This window comes from Canis lupus, chromosome 23 (genome assembly GCF_048164855.1).
Source record: "Canis lupus baileyi chromosome 23, mCanLup2.hap1, whole genome shotgun sequence".
NCBI classification, from domain to species: Eukaryota; Metazoa; Chordata; class Mammalia; order Carnivora; family Canidae; genus Canis; species Canis lupus.
The window spans coordinates 22,107,827-22,128,169 of record NC_132860.1 but is presented as its reverse complement, the minus strand read 5'-3'; the positions used below and the strand labels follow the sequence as shown (position 1 = coordinate 22,128,169).

General features: G+C 34.1%; 2 protein-coding genes across 4 annotated transcripts; both read left to right on the top strand.

Moving 5' to 3' along the window:
• The first annotated feature begins 5,760 nt into the window (after window positions 1-5,760).
• Window positions 5,761-7,407, top strand: LOC140615464 (olfactory receptor 56B2-like). The gene has a single exon (XM_072795328.1). It carries the CDS (start codon window positions 5,766-5,768, stop codon window positions 6,723-6,725), a length of 960 nt encoding a protein of 319 aa, XP_072651429.1. The 5' UTR covers window positions 5,761-5,765; the 3' UTR covers window positions 6,726-7,407.
• A 7,011-nt stretch (window positions 7,408-14,418) lies between these two features.
• Window positions 14,419-19,907, top strand: LOC140615463 (olfactory receptor 56B2-like). Of its 3 annotated transcripts, XM_072795326.1 has the most exons (4): window positions 14,419-14,510; window positions 15,108-15,765; window positions 16,148-16,236; window positions 19,487-19,907. In XM_072795326.1, exons 2-3 carry the CDS (start codon window positions 15,114-15,116, stop codon window positions 16,213-16,215), a joined length of 720 nt encoding a protein of 239 aa, XP_072651427.1. In that variant the 5' UTR covers window positions 14,419-14,510; window positions 15,108-15,113; the 3' UTR covers window positions 16,216-16,236; window positions 19,487-19,907. The 3 variants fall into 3 exon arrangements, with proteins under 3 accessions (XP_072651427.1, XP_072651428.1, XP_072651426.1); XM_072795327.1 differs by lacking the exon at window positions 16,148-16,236; XM_072795325.1 differs by lacking the exons at window positions 16,148-16,236; window positions 19,487-19,907 and having other exon boundaries at window positions 15,108-16,137.
• The last annotated feature ends 436 nt before the right edge of the window (window positions 19,908-20,343 follow it).

Sequence of the window (20,343 nt, the reverse complement as noted above, 5' to 3'; positions counted from 1 at the left end):
CACCATCATTATTAGTGTTTAAACTATTATTTATTAGAGCTTCAAAATATCTTGTCCTAATACGCTGAGCCTGAATTTCTACAATGCCATAATATTCATTATCAGCATCACTTGAACATGAAAATAAACAATTAAAGAAACCACAAATGTGTGTGATGGGGGTTGAAATTTTGTGAAACATTTTAAGTGCTTTCAGCTTGTGTCCTAAAGGCCTGAAACTAAGAGAAATGAAACTCTCAATAAATATTAAAATCAATAATTTTCATTAAAATTGTGTCACAGTTTCAGATGTAGTATTCAATAATTCATCAGTTGCATACAACTACATCTGAAACTGATGATAGACTTACACATTGACTAATTGAATTTAAATTTAAAAAATGTAAATAAAATTGTGTCATTCTCACCCCTCAATACATAATTTTTCACACACAAGTATACCAATATAGGTATGCTCATATTAAATTATTCTCTTATTTGTGCATCATTTCATAAGTGGTAAGAATGTAAAACCTATCCTCTTTTTCTCCCTCAGTAGAGGTTAGCTTATCTCCTATAGCAGCACCTATGTCTCTAATAGGGTGTAATATTCCTTTGGGATGTATAACACACATTTTTATTTAAAGATTCAGTTCAGTAGTACCGGCATCAGAGATTTAGAGGTTGAGGGTTGTGCATGTACATACATATAGAACCAGGACATTTTTGACCTGAATACCTGGACCAGATTTCATTCGGCTCACTGTCTGCTATCCAGAAATTAAGGTATTGAAGGACATAAAAAGTGGGACTACTGGCAGGACTTTTGTTGTTGTTAGTACTAAGATAAATTAGAGCCAGGCTTTTAGTGTATATTAACTGATTATTAAATGTTTAGAAACACAGGTTTGATTCCACCCACCCATTCAAAGGCATTTGCTTATTTCCTTAAATATCAGAGTTACCATTCACTGTAACTTTCTATCATGATTATTAATAGCTATGTTATCTTTTAACGAAATAGAAATCACTGATTCTGTTGTAGCAGAAGTCAGGTATGAATCACCTCCATGACAAAAAAAAAAAAAAAATGGAGAAGAGCTAGAGAATAGTTGTCAGTCATGGTCAGAGTACAATTGCTCTTTACCTTCCCTCCCATTGTCTTGGAATGAAAATCTTATTTGCTTTATCCATTTCTAGAAATTTGGTTTGTGACTGTTTTTTTCCATTCTAGATAGCAAAATCTATTTGGAGGAACCTCTGTCATATTGAGAGAACATCCTGGGTTGTAAAATAAGGACTATCCTGTGAGGAAACAAGCTAATTGTCTATGAGGTTTAGGAATGAAATAGCAGATGATAAAAATTTTTACCTTATTAAGCAGCTATATTTTTGTGTTAATGCTACTACCTCAATATACTTGTACAACTTGTACACTTGTATACTTAATTTTCCCTGCATAAAAATTAAGCTATGTTTAGAAATCATTTAAAATTGTTATGGAAAAGATCTATAATTTGTGGTTACCACTATATTAGTTGGTATTAACTTGGATCTTTGAGAGTTTGGCAAATGTATTGAAAGTGGACCTAAATGTCTCATGTAATATTAGGACCATTATAGTAATCAACACCAGAACTATCAAAAGGAAACACATGGAACATAAATAGGATGTTTATCTCATAGAAGAAATCTATTCTTAAGAATGGAATACAAGTAATCTGAGACATATTTCTTTTTTTTAAATTTTTATTTATTTATGATAGTCACAGAGAGAGAGAGAGAGAGGCAGAGACACAGGCAGAGAGAGAAGCAGGCTCCATGCACCAGGAGCCTGACATGGGATTCGATCCCAGGTCTCCAGGATCGCGCCCTGGGCCAAAGGCAGGCGCTAAACCGCTGCGCCACCCAGGGATCCCTGAGATATTTCTTAATCTCAATTTATGGTTATACATGTTTCAGCTAATTTTCTACTTTCTCTTGTTGCATGGAGTCAAGAATTGAATTAAATGATCCAATTTTAACATCTTGACAGTAACACTAATCAAATATTTATAAACAATACATTTAAAATCTCTCATATGCATAGTGATCAATTGCCTATGTGTGTACAAATATATGTGTATATATGTGCATATGAATTGTTGCAGTTTTGTGTCTTAATAATTTTTTAAAGAAACATGATAATAGGAGTCCCTGGGTGGCTCATGAAAATATAGCAGTGTATGAAAATATTAAGTAGAAATTTATCAGCCTCATAGAAAAACACTCGATGAAAATTTTGGTATGTAAGGAATCAAATTTTAATACTGCAAATCCCTATTATTCTTTGTCTATAATACAAATTATAAGGGTTTTGAGAGTCAAGCAATTATTAACTTCAATGCACATCAGGATTGTTATACAAAAAATTAAGGATCAGCTAATGAGTTGCAATATATTTTAGCGAATTCCCCACTTTTGAATTTTCTACCGTGGACTAATAAAGTGAAAAATATTATTTCAGAATTTCCTATTATTTTGTGAGTGGAAAACCATATCATACCTGGAAATGAAACATTTTATATGATCAGAATTATTTGCATTGTTTAAAGCATGTCATCTATTGTTTCTCAAAAGTGCTCTTGATTCAAAATTTGCTTAATTTGTTTTCTATTTTGTCTGATATTAATATTTCCTAACAGTTTTGAAGTATGTGTTTAGTGTGTTAGTGTGAATTTTGATAACCAAAAGTCTTTGTGCATACTTTGTGTATGGTTTGCTTTGTACATCTCATATAACTTTCAAAAATATTTTAATGTATATTTCTGCATATATATACATATTTTTTAAGAATTTATTTATTTATTCATAAGAGACACACACACAGAGAAGCAGAGAAATAGGCAGAGGGAAGAAGCAGACTTCCCATGGAGAGCCCATTGTGGGACTTGATTCCAGGACCTCAGGATCATGACCTGAGCCAAATGAAGATGTTCAACCACTGAGCCACCCAGGTGCCCCTCTGCATATATTTTCATAGCATAAATTGGTGTTTACTATCACTGTTGGTTGTGACCCATATGTAATATATGTTACTTAATTCCCTTTTATGATCCAATTCAAAATATTAATTTTACATGCTGCCTTATTTTTTTCTCTGCTTTTTAAAAAATTTTTTTTTTTGTTTTATCTCTTTTACGAGGGGTATTTTTTTGAAATTTGGGTTTTCTATTGATCTATGAAGCAGACATTATAGTTCTGTTTCCTCTAGTGGTTCCTTTCTACTCTCCAAAAAATAATATTTTGAGTACATATAAGAATGCTTAATATCTATTATGAAATTTGATTCATCTTTATATTAATCTTTTATTCACTCAAAAATACCTGTTTACACCTAGTATGTGTGCAACATCTTGCTAGACACTGCAAATACAAATATCAATACAATGTTCCAAATATTAAGGTTTTGGTTAAATTGTAGCTGATTCAAGAACATCAGTAAGTTTTTACAATACCGTGATGTTAAAATAGATATTGAACCATTGGCAAATGTATTCCTTTTTTAAAAATTTTATTTATTTATTCATGAGAGACACAGAGAGAGAGGCAGAGACACAGGCAGAGAGAGAAGCAGGCTCGCTGAGGAGAGCTGATGTGAGACCCAATCCCAGGACTCTGGGATCAGCACCTGAGCCAAAGGCAGATGCTCAATTGCTGAGTCACCCAGGCATCCCTGGCAAATGTATTCCTTACCTACAAAACCTGCCACTTTTCCAACTATGTCATATTGAGAACATTTAAAGGGTGGTTCTCTCTCTTCTCTCTGAGAGAAAGTTGAGTTCTGAAGAAGGTGATGATCAAAGCTGAATTTGGTGGTGGGAGGACACAAAATAGATCAGAAGGTTGCCCAATCACAAAGTGAGAATCTGGGTAGGAAAGAGCAAACAAGAACGGACTGGATGGCTTATTTGTCAGAATCCGAGTCATACTTTATGTTGAAGAGCATTTGAAAAAATCCTTTTCCTCTTTGAAAAAATCTCCTCCGAAATGTAGCTTCATTGCTCCTTCTGTCCTCCTTCATGAGTCTGTGATGACCCCAGAATGATCTTCAAGGAGTATTCTTAATTAATTTGCTTTGTGTGGCCTTGCTATTCTCGAAAAGTGTTGCTTTTTGAAGCATCGAATCTTTCATTCTTCAGTGAGAATAAAAATAAGAGGGGAATGTAGGGAAACATTAACATGTACTATAAACGTGAATATATCAGCTGTGATGTGGGCCAAGAATGAGACATCATAGAAAAGGAGAAGGTTGAACCCATTATTCATATTTAAGTGTCAGACCCAGTGTCCTACTACTCAACTCCAAGAACAGTGGAAGGTCATCACATATTCCTCCAGGGAGTACATTTGTGGATTCTTTTCTTAAAAAAATTCTATGAGTAAAGACCTATAGAGAATGATTCAATCTAAGGATGTCAACAAAGCAAAAAGTCCTTACAGAGGACTCAAAGTCCTACTATTGGTGAGACTCAATCACCACTGGCACTTCAAGTCAGCTTCAAAGACTTTATTAATTGTGAATTAACAGTCAAAGATTGCAAGATATTTGACAAATAGATCCAAAATTAAAGATAAAAAAGCAAGCCATAAAAATAAACAACTGAAAGTAATATATTTATGTAAGTATAAGCAGTGTATAAAAAAGTATAAGTATATACTTTTATAAGTATAAGCAGTATATATATATATATACTGCTTATAATATATAAATATATATATATTTCTTCATTGTAAGCATAATGGACAGGTTTTTGTTTTGTGTGTGTGTTACAATGAATATTTTCATCAAGTCTATATATCTACACTGTTCCTCTACTAAAATTCTGAACAAATGATTTTTCAAATATCCTGTGTGCTTATATCAAGTCCTTAAAGTTTCCAGTATTGAAAGGAAAGAAATAATATATTGCACATAACTGATTAAAGTACATCATGAAAATTTGCTTCACCTTTCACATTAAAAATAATGAAATCAAGGAATTTGCTTAGATATAGGGTAATAACTTACTAATTTGATATAAAAACATTTACCTCAAACTCATTTTATTTAAACATTCACTTTATTCATTATAGTGGGAGTATCTCCACATCTCCAAGACAAAAAAGCATGTTAAGAAGGGGAAACCAGAATCAACTGGATTGAAGAATACTGAGGTTCATGAAACATATTTCTCTTTATTATACTTACTTGAATTTGAGCAGGTTATTGGCAATTCTGGGCATCAGTCTCCTCACTGAAAATCAAAACAAAAAAAAACATACAAAAACAACAACAAAAAATGGGTATACTAACTAACCTCATATATTTTAATTAAAATTAAATACTATTCATGAATAGTTCAAACATTCTCATGTGCTTGAATAAAAACAGAGTTATATTCAATAATCTATATTCTGATTTGTGCCCTTAGTATCTCAATACATAAACATGTCTACTTTCATTCTATAGCTTAGGTCCCTAAAGCATGTAACACCTTAGAAATCCAAACTGAAGAAGACAAGTTGTGATACCAGATCACTTTCCTCTTCTACGGGTTCCATGATTTGCTGGAGGGAAAATAATGAACAAGTTCACAAAATATGAGAGGGATATGTGTCCTGCTTTAGGGAGATTTTTGGATGATTGTCTAAGACAACATGTAGAATATGCTGCCATGGTTAGTGTTTAGCTATTAATGTCAAATAAATGTTAGTGCAGAAACATTAAGAACAGTAACTTTGATTTTTTTTTCTCTTAGTGAAGGATGCTCCAGGATCTTGGACATTCCAACATCTCAAAGTCCCAAGTCTCTGAGTTCATTCTGATGGGATTCCCAGGCATTCACACCTGGCAGCACTGGCTCTCCCTGCCCCTGGCACTGCTTTACCTCTTAGCTCTCACTGCCAACATCCTTATCCTGATCATCATCAAACAAGAGGCCACACTGCACCAGCCTATGTACTATTTTTTGGGGATCCTGGCTGTGGTAGACATGGGACTGGCTACCACCATCATGCCCAAGATTTTGGCCATCTTATGGTTTAGTGCAAAGGCCATCAGTCTCCCTGAGTGCTTTGCTCAGATGTATGTCATACATTGTTTTGTGGGCATGGAGTCAGGTATCTTTGTCTGCATGGCTATAGACAGATATGTAGCCATTTGCCAACCACTACGCTATCCATCAATAGTTACTGACTCTTTTGTCGTCAAGGCAACTGTGTTCATGGCACTCAGAAACAGTCTGGCCACCATCCCAGTGCCAATGTTGGCTGCTCAGAGGCACTACTGTTCCAAGAACCAAATTGAGCATTGCCTATGCTCTAATCTTGGAGTCACTAGGTTATCCTGTGATGACAGGACAATCAACAGCATCTACCAGCTGTTTCTTGCCTGGACACTGATGGGGAGTGACCTGGGTTTGATTTTCTTATCATATGCTCTGATACTTCACTCAGTGCTGAAGCTGAATTCAGCAGAAGCTGCATCCAAAGCCCTAAGTACCTGTACTTCTCACCTCATTCTAATCCTGTTCTTCTACACAGTTGTCATTGTTATTTCCATTACCCACAGTGCAACAATGACTCTTCCCCTCATCCCAGTTCTGCTTAATGTACTACACAATGTTATTCCTCCTGCCCTTAACCCTATGGTATATGCACTCAAGAACAAGGAGCTCAGGCAGGGCTTCTATAAGATTCTGAAGCTGGACAACAAGGGTAACTAACACTGAGAATGGGCTCATTTAGATAATTCTCCTACATATATTTCATTATATTTGCCAATCATTAAACATGGCTCATGAATTAAGGAACATATACACTGGCAACTTTTCAGTTAGTATAAGGAATCTGCGGTAAAAATGAAACTTCAAAAACGGGTGAAACCAACATTTGAAATTTTGGTACTCAGGAAATATCTTCGTCATAACACAATGATACTAGTTATCTCAAGGAATCCAAGGGAAGGACAAATGGAAAATGAAATTCACTGTCTTACCTAGTTGCCCTGGCTAGAACTTTAGACAATGTTGAGTAGGCGTGGTTTGAGCAGATATCTGCTAGTCTCTTCTTTTTGACTGGAGCATTTAATCCCAGCACATTGTTTACTGACAACATAGGACTTACTCCTGTCATTTGTCTTTTTGCTTTTTGATGTATCTTATATCTTTTTAATGGGCAAAGGATTGGAACAGATATTTCTCTAAAGATGTTGTGTAATATCAATCAACTATGTGAAAGATGCTCAACATCACTGGTTGTTAGACAAATGCAAATCAAAATCATAATTTGATGATGAGTGATGTTATAATACATCTTGTATCCTATAAAATGCCCATACTTTTTTTTTTAATCAAGTGAGCAAGTATTGGATTTTGAGGATACAGTGGAGTCCTTGTATAATGCTGGTGCAAATATTAAATCATACAAGAGATATGGAAAACAGCTCTGACAAATAGACAAAAAAGCCAAGCCCAATGACCATATAACTCAACAATGCAACTCCTGAGTATATACTCAAATAATTAAAAATAACTATAAGAATAAAAACTTGTACATGAATTTTCATAATAGCATTATTAGCCAAAAACTGGAAATAATTCAAATGTCCATCAGCTTTTAAATGCAAAAAATTAGGTATATTCATACAAGGAAACTAATTATCCATTAAATATAAAATATTGATACATGGTATTATAGATATGAACTTTGAAAACATTCTGCTAAGTGAAAAAAGCCAGACACAGAAGGGTTCATCTTTTATCTACATCTTGTTTGATTGCACTTATGTGAAATGTTCAGAACTAGTTAAGTCTACTGAATTAGAAAGCAGATTAGTTATTACTCAGGGCAAGAAAGACAGTGCAATTGAGAGTGACTGATTAATGTCTATGGAGTTTTGTTTTGAGCTAATGAAAATGTTCTGGAATTATATAGTGCTGATGGTTTCACAGCCACTTAATTTACATTTCAAATGGTAAAGTGATTAATTTCATGGCATGTGAATTTCACCTCAATTAAATATAAAATAAAATTTAAAAACACTGTCAAAGTTTCTCTGCATAGGTAATTATTGTATTATTTCCTGCAATGTAAATGATATATATGTCTAAAAATAGGAAAATCGATAAATAAATCATGTAATACATATGATACACTCCTATGTAATTATATTACTGAATAATTGTGTTCTAATGCACTTGTTTTTAAATGTAAATTGAAAATTGCAGACTCTACATTTTAATATGATATTGTCTAAATCTTTTTTCAAAAATGTGTATAGCAAATATTTGTTAAGAAATGTATCAGAAGTTACCTCTACTCTTTTTAATTTTAGTTCAAATTATCTCCTTCAAAATGCATTTTTATTTTTCCAATTAATAAAAACACAGGCATTACTTTTATTATTAAATTAAAGGAATACAAAACTAAAATTACTTAGTTTTGTTATTTCCCTTATAAGCACTTTTATCATTATTATCTCAAAATTCAGGTTCATTCAGTAGAGCAGCTGACTCTTGGTTTCAGCTCAGGTCATGATCTCAGGGTTCTGGGATCCAGTCCCACTTTGGGCTCTGCACTCAGTGGAGAATCTTGTGGATTCTCTCCTTTCCCTCTGCCCCTCACCCAGCTGGCTCTCTCTCTCTCTCTCTCTGTTTCTCTCAAATAAAGAAATAAATAAATCTTAAAAAAAACACTTTGGTGCCTACATATTCCTAACAATGTATCAGCTTAATTAACCCAAACTTTTAATGAATTTCTACAATTCCATGAAATTATCATCAATCTTATTTTTTTAAATCAAATAAAGAAACATGTGAATGAATGTGTATGAGAGGGATTGCACCATTATGATAAATTTTAAGTACTTTCAACTCCTGTCCTACTGGCCTGACAAACAACCACAACTCCTCAATCAATATTAAAATTGGTAGCATTCATTAATTAAATGTGGCTGTATTTATTCTGATCCTCTCCATATGTAATTCTCATACATAGCAAACAGATATAGATACATGCATAGAAAAGTATTATTTATGTATCTATCATCTTACACATGACAAGAATGTAAAGTTTCCACTCATCTTCCTCCTCAGGGTGACTAGAGTCTCATATCAGCATCTGTGTCTCTGATGTTGTATAATAGCCCCCTTGGGATATATAATAGACATTTTTCTTTAAAGATTCAGTCAGTAATATAGATATCAAGGGATTTAGAGGTTTAGGACTGTGCATGTACATATATTGTAGAATTGTGCTGTTTTTACCAATACCCTTAACTCCTGGACCAGATGGCATTCAACCTACTATTTTGCTGTCCAGAAACTGAGGTATTAAAAGAATATTAAAAGGTGAAAGTAGTAAGATTTTTGTTGTTGTTGTTAGTTCTAAGTTGAATTGGAGAGAAGCTTTGTTAAAGAGGAAAGAGGATTTGGGTGCACATGAATTGATTTTTATATTCTCAGAAGCTTCCATACATCCATTTGAAGGCAGAAGTTTTATAAAAGATCGGGTTTCCATTTTTTTAAAGATTTTATTTATTTTTTGACAGAGAGAAAGAAAGAGGAAGGTAGAGGGAGAAAGAGAAGCAGGGTCTCTGTTGAGTAGAGAGCCCCACATGGGGCTTGATCCCAGGACCCTTGTATCATGACCTGTGCTGAAGGCAGGCATTTAACTGATTGAGCCACCCAGGCACCCTAAGATTGGGTTTTCTTGAAAATTGTTATTTCCCCAATTCTCAGATTACAATTTAGTGTAACTTTCCATCATGATTATGAATATCTATGTTATTTTCCTAAACAAATAGGAATTATTGGTTCTGGAAGTCTCATGGTAATCACCCTTGTCACAAGAAAAAATAGAATAGCTACAGAATAGTTCTCAGCTCTGGTCAAAACACTTGCTTTTTAGCTGCCCTCCTATTGTCCCACAATGAGAACTTAATTTACTTGCTTCACTTCTAGATATATTTATTTGTGACTGTGTTCCTTTCATTCTAGATAACAAAACCTACGTGGAGGAACCCACTGTCATATTGAAAGAAGAACATGAATTTACATTGAGGACAATCTAGTGAGAAAACAAACTTACTCTTTATGGGGATTGAAAAAGAAAATAAACCACAGACCATATAGAACTGTACTTTATAAGTGGTGATATTCCTTTGTTAATGTAACTAATTCAATGCATCTGTCCACCCGTAAGTCAATTTTTCTTGCAGAAAAATTAAATTATATTTAAATCATTTACATTTATTTTGGAAAAAGCTTGAAATAATTTGTCATTAACTCTATTACTTGGTGTTAATCTGGATTTTTGAGAGTTTTGAAAATGTATTGAAGATTACCATAATATCTCATAACAATAAAACCAGTTTTAGTAATCAACACTAGAACTATCAAAAAGAAACATGAAGAACATAACTAGGATATCTGTCTCACATGTAGGCAATATATTCTTAAGAATGGAGCCCCCCCGAAAAAAAAAAGAATGGAGCCCATGTAATCTCAGACATTCTTCCTATTTTCAATTTATGAATATTTAGCATTCCCTAATTTTTCTATTTTCTTCAGTTGCATAAACACATAGAATCAAGAATTTACTGATCAAAAATATTGCAAGAGGGAAATGGGGAATGACCCTATTTTTTCAACAACTTTAACAATTTGTATACCTTAGTGAAATACTTACAATAACATATTTCAAAGTCTATCTTGTTTTCATAGTAATCATTTATATGTTTGTAAACATACATGTATATATACATATATATGAATTGTAACAGTTCCATTCCTTAATAATTTCCCCCCAAAAAAGCCAAAAATACAATGTAGGCAAACATGAAGTAGAATTTATAAGTTTGATAGAAAGAAACTTGACAACAATACTGGTATGTAAGGAAACAGTCTTATATTGTAAACTCATATTATTCTTCTGTCAATTCTACAAATTACAAGGCCTTTGTTAGCCTTTCAATGATTAGCTTTTAGTCCACAGCATTGTTGTCAAACGGTAAATTGAAAATCAGCTAATGAGGCCCCTGGGTGGCTCAGTCAGACAAGCATCTGCCTTTGGCTCAAGTCATGATCCCAGGGTCCGGGGATGGAGCCCATCTTGGCTCTCTGCTCAGCAGGGAGACTGCTTTTCCCTCACCCTTTGCCCCTCTCTCCCATTCATTGTATTTTTCTCAAATAGGCAAATTAGATCTTTAAAACAGCTAATAAGTTGAGAAATATTTAAGCAAATTCCTTTTTAAAAGAATTTCCGCATGTGCTAATAAAGTGAAAAAGATAATTTCAGTCTTTTCTGTTGTGGAAAAATGTGTTAAACCTGATGATGACATAATCTGGTACGATTAACTTTAATTGTACACTACAACCATGTCATCTATTGTTTCTCAAAGGCGATTTTTATCCAAAATTTATGTTTTTATTTTCTATTTTGTCTGACATTGATACTTCCTTCCAAATTTGTTTATGTGTCTGATATGTTAGTATGTATTTTGTTTCCTGAAAATATCTGTGCATAACTTATTGTTTTATTTGCATATTTTTAAATATGTAAAACGTATGTGTATATAATAATCATTATGTAATATGACCAATTAATAGCACGATTTATTTAATTGACCTTTTTTGTCTAATCCAAAATGTATTTTTTTCTCTGCATTATTTTTCTTTGCTTTTTTGGGGTTTTCTTTGTTTTATCTATTTTATGAAAGACATTTTTTTATGATTTTAAGTTTCTGTTGCATGAAGTAGACATCATAGTTCTATTTCTTCTTGTGGTTTCTTTTATGCTTTGCAAAAAATAATATTTCGACAACAGCATAATAATTCTTGAAGTCTGTTAGAAAATTTAATTCATTTTTACATTAACTTTTTACTCACTCAAAAACATCTGTTGATATCTAATATGTGCATGAAAACTTGCTAGACACTGCAAATACAAGTATCAATACAATATGTCCAAATATCAAGGGTTTGGTTAAACTGTGGCTGATTCAAGAACATCAGTAGGTTTTTACAATACCATGATGTTAGAATACAGAAAAGAGATTGGTCCATCAGAAATCGTATTCCTTACCCATAAAGTTGGCCACTTTTCCAATTATGTCATACTAAGAAGATTTAAGGAATGGTTCTCTGTCCTTTCTGAGAGTGAGTTGAGTCCTTCTGAAGAAGATAATAATTGAAGCTGGATTTGGTGGTGGAAGGACACACAATATAGGGTTGCCAAATCACAAAGCTAATATTACTAGAGTGATCTAAGAAAGAGCAAACATCAATGGAACAAATCACTGATCTGGAACAATCCTAATCATGCTTCATGTTCAAGAGTTTTGCTTCCCTTTTGAAAGATTTCCTGATTTCCAAAAGTTAGTTTAGTTGCAGTTTCTATCTACCCCGGCATGAGTCTGTGATGACACCAGAATGATCTTCAAGGAACTTTCTTATTAATTAGTTTGCCTTGTGTTGCATTGCTATTTCCAAAAGTGTTGCTTTCTGAAGTATCTAATCTTTCATTCTTTGTTTTTTTTTAAGACTTTATTTATTTATTCATGAGACACAGAAAGAGAGGCAGAGACATACACAGTGGGAGAAGCAGGCTCCTCTCATGGAACCATATACAGGACTGGATCCCTTCATGGGGATCACACCTTGAGCCACAAGCAGATGCTCAACTGCTGAGCTACCCAGACATCTCTCTTTCATTCTTTGTGAGAATAAAGATATAGGTAGCACAGAAGGGGCACAGAAGCGAGTCTTGATGAGGAATTTGATCGAATCAATTAAGTTAATAGAGTTAGACTTGGCTAGGAAGGCAGGGAACAGGGAAACAGCACTCTCAGACTCTGGCTCTAGCTTCCTAGATATTGTTATTATTATTATTTTATTTTTTTTTTAATGATAGAGAGAGAGAGAGAGAGAGAGAGAGGCAGAGACATAAGCAGAGGGAGAAGCAGGCCCCATGCACCGGGAGCCCGATGTGGGATTCGATCCTGGGTCTCCAGGATCACGCCCTGGGCCAAAGGCAGGCGCCAAACCGCTGCGCCACCCAGGGATCCCTGTTATTATTTTTTTATTTGAACTTTAATCATGTAATAAACTTGCCCATGGCAAACTAAAAAGAAAAAAAAAGAACAACTTGGTAAATCTGATCCATTCACTATCTTTAACAATATTAACTATTTTCTAATGATGACTAGAAGCTTATTTTGGGAAGGAACTTTAACAAATATGTGGAGAACCAGCTGCAGAGCCTATCTGAGAACTGAATCTCTTAGTTCTAGGGACCCTGGAGATATGAGAGGTTCTGAGTCAGCACACTGAGTCTAGACCACATTGTTCTCCAGATACAGCTCCTCTGCTCCCCCTCCTTGAGTCAATAGCCTATTTTACCTTTTGAAGTAAACATGATTTTCTCTGCTTCCCAAGTTAATCATTCCTAGGCCTATCTGTTAGCTCTCTTAATAAAAAACTGGGGGAGGCAAAACCTCGGGGTCCAAACCTGAGTCTGGTCTGAGTCCGAGTCGGATTCTCAGTCCCCCTGTCCCCTATATTAAAATTCAGGGAGACACCAAGTCTTTCTTCATTTCGTTGCCTCCGACTATCTTGGATCCGTGGCACAAATACCGTGCTATAAATGCATATATATGATGTGATAAAGGCTGAGAATGAAGCATTATAAAAAATGAGAAGGACGAATCCAATATTCATAATAAAGGTGAGAAATTCCAGTGTTCTTCAACTCCAAGAACACTAACAATATTCCTGGAGGAAACAGGTTGGTGGATTATTTTCTGAACAAATGGAGAGTCCCTGAGAAAAGACATATAACACTGAACTAAGAATATCTGCATTGAAGCAGAGGTCCCTATTGAAGCTCCCAAAGTAAATGATACCAATTGATGATACTCACTCATCACCTGGAATTTCAAGTTAGCCTTCTAAAGCCTATTCATTAAGTGTAAATTAATAGTCAAACATTGAATGAAATTTGAGAAATAGTTCCAAAACTAAAGTTAAAAAACAAAGCAAGATATTAAAAAAAATGTTTGAACCTTAGAAGCTATGAAAACAATAGTGGAATACAAATATATAACTTCTCAATTTATCTTTATTTAAGTATATGGAATGTTATTACATAGTTTAAGATTAGTATATCCACTAGTCTTTATCAACATTAATTATTGTGTGTTTATATTATGCCCTTATTATTTGAAATATTGAAAACAAATAGAGGATATTTAGTAGAAACAGATAATGAAAATCTTCTTTCAGCTTTTTATTAAAATATTAATAAATGATGAAAAATGTCTTGGTTATAGTGTAATTTGATTATAACAACACTTCTGTCAAATCATTTATTTTAACTTGATTTTTTTCATATCTGTTTTATTCATTACTGTGTGACCAGCTGAACTGCTTTATGAGGCAAAGTATGTCCTAGTGGAAGAATGATACACAAAACCAGAATCAACTGGACTCAGAAATACTGGAAGTTTCTAGGTATATTTCTATCTTTTAGAGTAAGTTGGCATTAGACAGTCCATTAGCATTTTTGGACATCAGTTCTCCAATTTAAAAATGGATGTACTAAATTATGTCATATGTTTTAATGACAATTATCTAACATTCATGAGTATTTCACAAATTCTTGAATACTTGAATTTTTACAAAAGGGATATTCTTATATCCTATCATCTAATCTGTTATAAAAATATTTCCCTGCATAAGAATCTCTACTCTGAATCTATACCTTTAGTTGCTAAAAAAAAATACAACTCTTTATCAAAACTAAGCTTAAGAGACCAGGCTATAGTATCAGATTGCTTTCATCTTGTTCCCTCCATGACTTGTACAAGATGGAAAGTAATGACCAAGTTTCTAATAACTCCAATGTTCTCTTTCTCAATTATGACAAGGTAGAAATAATATGACTTGTCTTATGGAACATCATGATTCCTGCCACTAGAAATGTCTAATAAATGTCTGTAGCAGAATAAGAAAAATGAAGATGAAAATCTTACACTTCAATATCATTAACCAAATAATGTCAGAGAGATTATTAAGAATAGTAACTTCAAATACTTTTTTTTCTCTTAGTGAAGGATGCTCCAGGATCTTGGACATTCCAACATCTCGAAGTCCCAAGTCTCTGAGTTCATTCTGATGGGATTCCCAGGCATTCACACCTGGCAGCACTGGCTCTCCCTGCCCCTGGCACTACTTTACCTCTTAGCTCTCACTGCCAACATCCTTATCCTGATCATCATCAAACAAGAGGCCACACTGCACCAGCCTATGTACTATTTTTTGGGGATCCTGGCTGTGGTAGACATGGGACTGGCTACCACCATCATGCCCAAGATTTTGGCCATCTTATGGTTCAGTGCAAAGGCCATTGGTCTCCCTGAATGCTTTGCTCAGATGTATGTCATACATTGTTTTGTACTCATGGAGTCAGGTATCTTTGTCTGCATGGCTATAGACAGATATGTAGCCATTTGCCAACCACTACGCTATCCATCAATAGTTACTGATTCTTTTGTCGCCAAGGCAACTGTGTTTATGGCACTCAGAAACAGTCTGGCTACCATCCCAGTGCCAGTGTTGGCCGCTGAGAGGCACTACTGTTCCAAGAACCAAATTGAGCATTGCCTATGCTCTAATCTTGGAGTCACTAGGTTATCCTGTGATGACAGAACCATCAACAGCATCTACCAGCTATTTCTTGCCTGGACACTGATGGGGAGTGACCTGGGTTTGATTTTTTTATCATATGCTTTGATACTCCACTCAGTGCTGAAGCTGAATTCAGCAGAAGCTGCATCCAAAGCCCTAAGTACCTGTACTTCCCATCTCATCCTAATTTTATTCTTTTACACTGTCATTGTTGTCATTTCTATTACCCACAGTGCAACAATGACTCTTCCCCTCATCCCAGTTCTGCTTAATGTACTACACAATGTTATTCCTCCTGCCCTCAATCCCATAGTGTATGCATTCAAAAACAAGGAGCTCAGGCAGGGCTTCTATAAGGCTCTTAAGCTGAATATCAAGGGCAACTAACATGGAGAAGGGGCTCACTTAGGTAGTTTACTCATATATTTATCCTTATATTTTCCAATCATTATGCAAGGCAGAAATACTATCAAAAAAGAGCACTGTGGCATATTTTCAGTTAATAAATCAAATTGGTGGCAACAAGTGAAATTTAAAAAAATGCCAACAGGTATGAAATATATGAAATCTTTGGGTTTTAAGAAAATATATGAAATCTTTTTATATATGAAATCTTTGGGTTTCAAGAAAAAATCTTATTGCAAAAGAGGACCATTATGATGCTTATTGTCTCAAGGGATCTAAGGGAAAGGCAAGTGAAATATACTACCTGAACTTCCTCAGGCCTTTTTGCTTCACATTATCTTTTTTCTATCATATTTCACTCTCTTATTTCTTGTTTAAGAATGCCTTTATCCAGATCTCAGTTCATAAGGAAGAAATACTAATTGTCCAAATTAATCATATTCATTAGTTCAAGATATTTCAGTATCCATTGGAATATTTTTTTCCCATTATAAATCCCCATGGAAGGATTCCCATTGATCATGTTTATTTTGGGAAATCCTTTCTGAAATAACCAACCATTATCCAAGATCCATATCCTTCATGTATCACTTAGTTAGAAACTAAATAATGCACTTGGATGCAAAATAGCAAGAATTAAAATCATGAGAATAGTACACTGTTAAGAGACTATTAAAATATTGCAATCTGAATGTCTAGGAAAAAAACTTTACATGAATATCAACATAAACAATGGTCTTTATAACTTGGTAAAACTTTAACAATTAATATATATAGTTAGAGTACATTAAAATTTTCATATTTTGAACTCAGGGCATCTAACCACTGAATTATTAAATGACTTTGGAGTTTGTATATTTGTAACATAACTCCCATAGGTTACATGTTGATAAATTGGGCAGGAATGAAAGGGCAGGTTTCAGAATGAGGAGGGATGTTACTAGGACAGTGAGCACTGAAGAAGCAAAGTGAACAAAACATTTCAGGTAATCTATATTGGGATGTGATACACTCTCATAATTTCACTGCTTGTAAAATGTATAGCTAACATTATGAATTTTAAAAGTATCAGGATTGCTTTTCATTTTGCTGATGCATGGTTACATTATCCTTTTTTTAAAAAAGAAACATTTCATTTTTTATTCATGAGAGACAGAGAGAGAGAGAGTAAGAGAGAGAGAGAGAGAGAGGCAGAGACACAGGTAGAGGGAGAAGCAGGCTCCATGCCGGTTAGCCTGATGTGGGACTAGATCTGGGGTCTCCAGGATCATGCCCTGGCTGAAGGAGGCGCTAAACCGCTGAGCTACCCAGGCTACCCTACATTATTCTTAAAAAAATTATCAATGATCAAAACTAAAAGACTATGGTCACGTTTGAGATAATTTTTTAGTCATTTTTAATCCTTTTATTCTGTTATTCCAGACCACTCATTTTTTTCAAGGAGGCTTCATCCATTTAAAGCCATTCTGCTATTCAGTCCCATCTTACTCGGGGGACTCTCTAAGTCATCTAATTTATAAGTGTTAAATTGTATAAATAAATGCAGGGACTGGATTTCCTTCAGTCAATTCTTTGTTAATATCACAAATCTAGACTTTGAAATGTATTGAAAGTATCAACACTGTAGGAATTCAGGGTAATCTGTAGGTGTAATGTGTTGTTAATTAGTTCATATTTTTTGTTAATCAACTGGTTAAGTGATAGGTACAGTCTTGCCCTAGACACAGTCCATCTTCCATTTGCATTATCAAAGAACCTTCTTAATTTTCACAATACAGCAGTTCATATCATAGCATATGTACCAATTGTACATCTATCTGGATCTCTAGACCAAATATCCCATGAAAAGATTAATGACTTATTCATGTCTCTATCAGTAGCATTTGGTTTAATGTCAGAAATATAGTGCAAGTTATAAATCAACACTTTTGATTGAACAAGTACTTTTTCTTCACTTTAAATTTAACAGTCACTGACTTACAATTTATATCACAATTAGCATAATACCTAGCTTGTGATGTGTTAAATTTGGAGCTTCTACAGAAGATATTAGTAGTGTGGAAGAACTTTGGGAGTTGCAGGACTATGTCTAAGAGCACACTAAGCCTCATGTAGCCACTTGAGAAGTTTCATTTCTATCTCCAGATTCTGTCTAACATATGGAGACGTAGAATTGGGTTCAACTTCAGCCAGAGAGATAGACTACAGAGAGTAAGGCTTATCATCAAGTGTATCCAGACCATGAGTTGCTATTAACAGTATAGTATGTTTTAGCTTGCTAGAAATCTCAGGGTAGTGAATACTAAAACAAAAATGTTTGTTACTCTGGAACCCTTAATACAGGATAAGAGAATAATTTAAAATGTTGCTCAGTAAAATCAACTTCTGAAGCTTAAAAATAATGTATGTCTGATATGATACAGCTCATCTGTCTAATCCAAGTGTAAAATAAAACATACTTTATTCTCATCAAGCAAGTTTATTTTAAATTAATATTATTCATTTTGTTTGAGCTAGTGTTAAAGGTTTGGGTTCACTCATTTGCAACAAGCTGGGGAAGAGCAGGTCTTTCTTTTATTGAGAATTGACCTATTCTTCTGGCAATAATAAGTTGAATTATAGGTTTTTACTTGAGATAAAAATTCTCATCTTCATTGACATAGCAACTGAGATATATGTCTAAAATGATTTCTAAAAAATTTTATAAGTGTCTTTACATGATTCTCTTTTCATCTAGATTTAATCTTGGTCTTGAAAGAGACTATAAAATTTTAATACATGTAAAGTGCATGGTACAATGCCAAGCTCCTTCTCTATATATATTTTTTAGTTATAAAATACATTTTCACTATAAATTTATGTCACCATTAGTGCATGACCTAGCCCATTATTGCAATCAGCTAAAATTTTTGAGACACAAATATTAAATTAACTAAAAAAATAAAACATTGCTATCTTATTTTTAAAGTAATATTTTAAGTGAGGTATAACAAACACACACAGAAGACACAAATCATGACTAAACAGCTTGATTGATTATCATTAAAAGAACACAAGCAAGGTCAATATGTGTTTTATCTCAGCATCTGAATTGCTCCATTCATGCCCCTTCCAAGTAAATACTATAAAAGTTACACTCTCTTAACTTTTATCTACACTGATTAATTTCGGCCTATTTTCGTACTTTATGTAAATGCCACCTTGCTATTAGCTAAGTAGTCTGTATATAAATGCTTTTAAGTTTTTATACTACAATCAATGCTGTTATCCATAATTCCTAAAATTATTATATGACTCATATATTTTGTGGTTCAATCTTTTCTATTTTTCTTTATAAAAATTTAGAGAAAAGTAAATGACTATGACTAAATCAATATTTCATTTTTCTCCTTCAGAGCCAACAGTTGTTTAAGATGAAGAAATATAGTGCATCAGTTAAAAACTTTAGCTCGGGGATCAGAACATACCATATTTTAAATTCCACTGTGGCAACCTATTATCTGTATGAACTCTTTGAACTTCATCACTAAAATGTGGATGTTCATAGTTGCTTTTATCCACTTAGTAGTATTAGTACATCTTATAAATAAATAAAACAAATGCTGAGCGTCTCCAGGTAAGTGGTTTCTCATTTATATTCTGATGTAAAAACACACTATACTATGCTGAGTTCTCCCAGAAGCAGACCTGAGATAAGAATTTGATTTAAATGTTTTATTGCCCTGGGTAATATTGACATTTTCACAATATTAATTCTGCCAATCCATGAGCATGGAATATTTTTCCATCTCTTTGTTTCTTCCTCAATTTCTTTCAGAAGTGTTCTATAGTTTTTAGGGTATAGATCCTTTACCTCTTTGGTTAGGTTTATTCCTAGGCATCTTATGCTTTTGGGTGCAATTGTAAATGAGATTGACTCCTTAATTTCTCTTTCTTCAGTCTCATTGTTAGTGTATAGAAATGCCACTTACTTCTGGGCATTGATTTTGTACCCTGCCACACTGCCGAATTGCTGTATGAGTTCTAGCAATCTTGGGGAGGAGGCTTTTGGGTTTTCTAAGTAGAGTATCATGTCATCGGCGAAGAGGGAGAGTTTGACTTCTTCTTTGCCAATTGGAATGCCTTTAATGTCTTTTTGTTGTCTGATTGCTGAGGCTAGGACTTCCAGTACTATGTTGAATAGCAGTGGTGAGAGTGGACATCCCTGTCTTGTTCCTGATCTTAGGGGAAAGGCTCCCAGTGCTTCCCCATT

Excerpts from the sequence above, each read along its gene's own strand:
- LOC140615464 (XM_072795328.1), top strand. The coding sequence starts at position 5,766 with ATGCTCCAGGATCTTGGACATTCCAACATCTCAAAGTCCCAAGTCTCT.
- LOC140615463 (XM_072795325.1), top strand. The coding sequence starts at position 15,114 with ATGCTCCAGGATCTTGGACATTCCAACATCTCGAAGTCCCAAGTCTCT.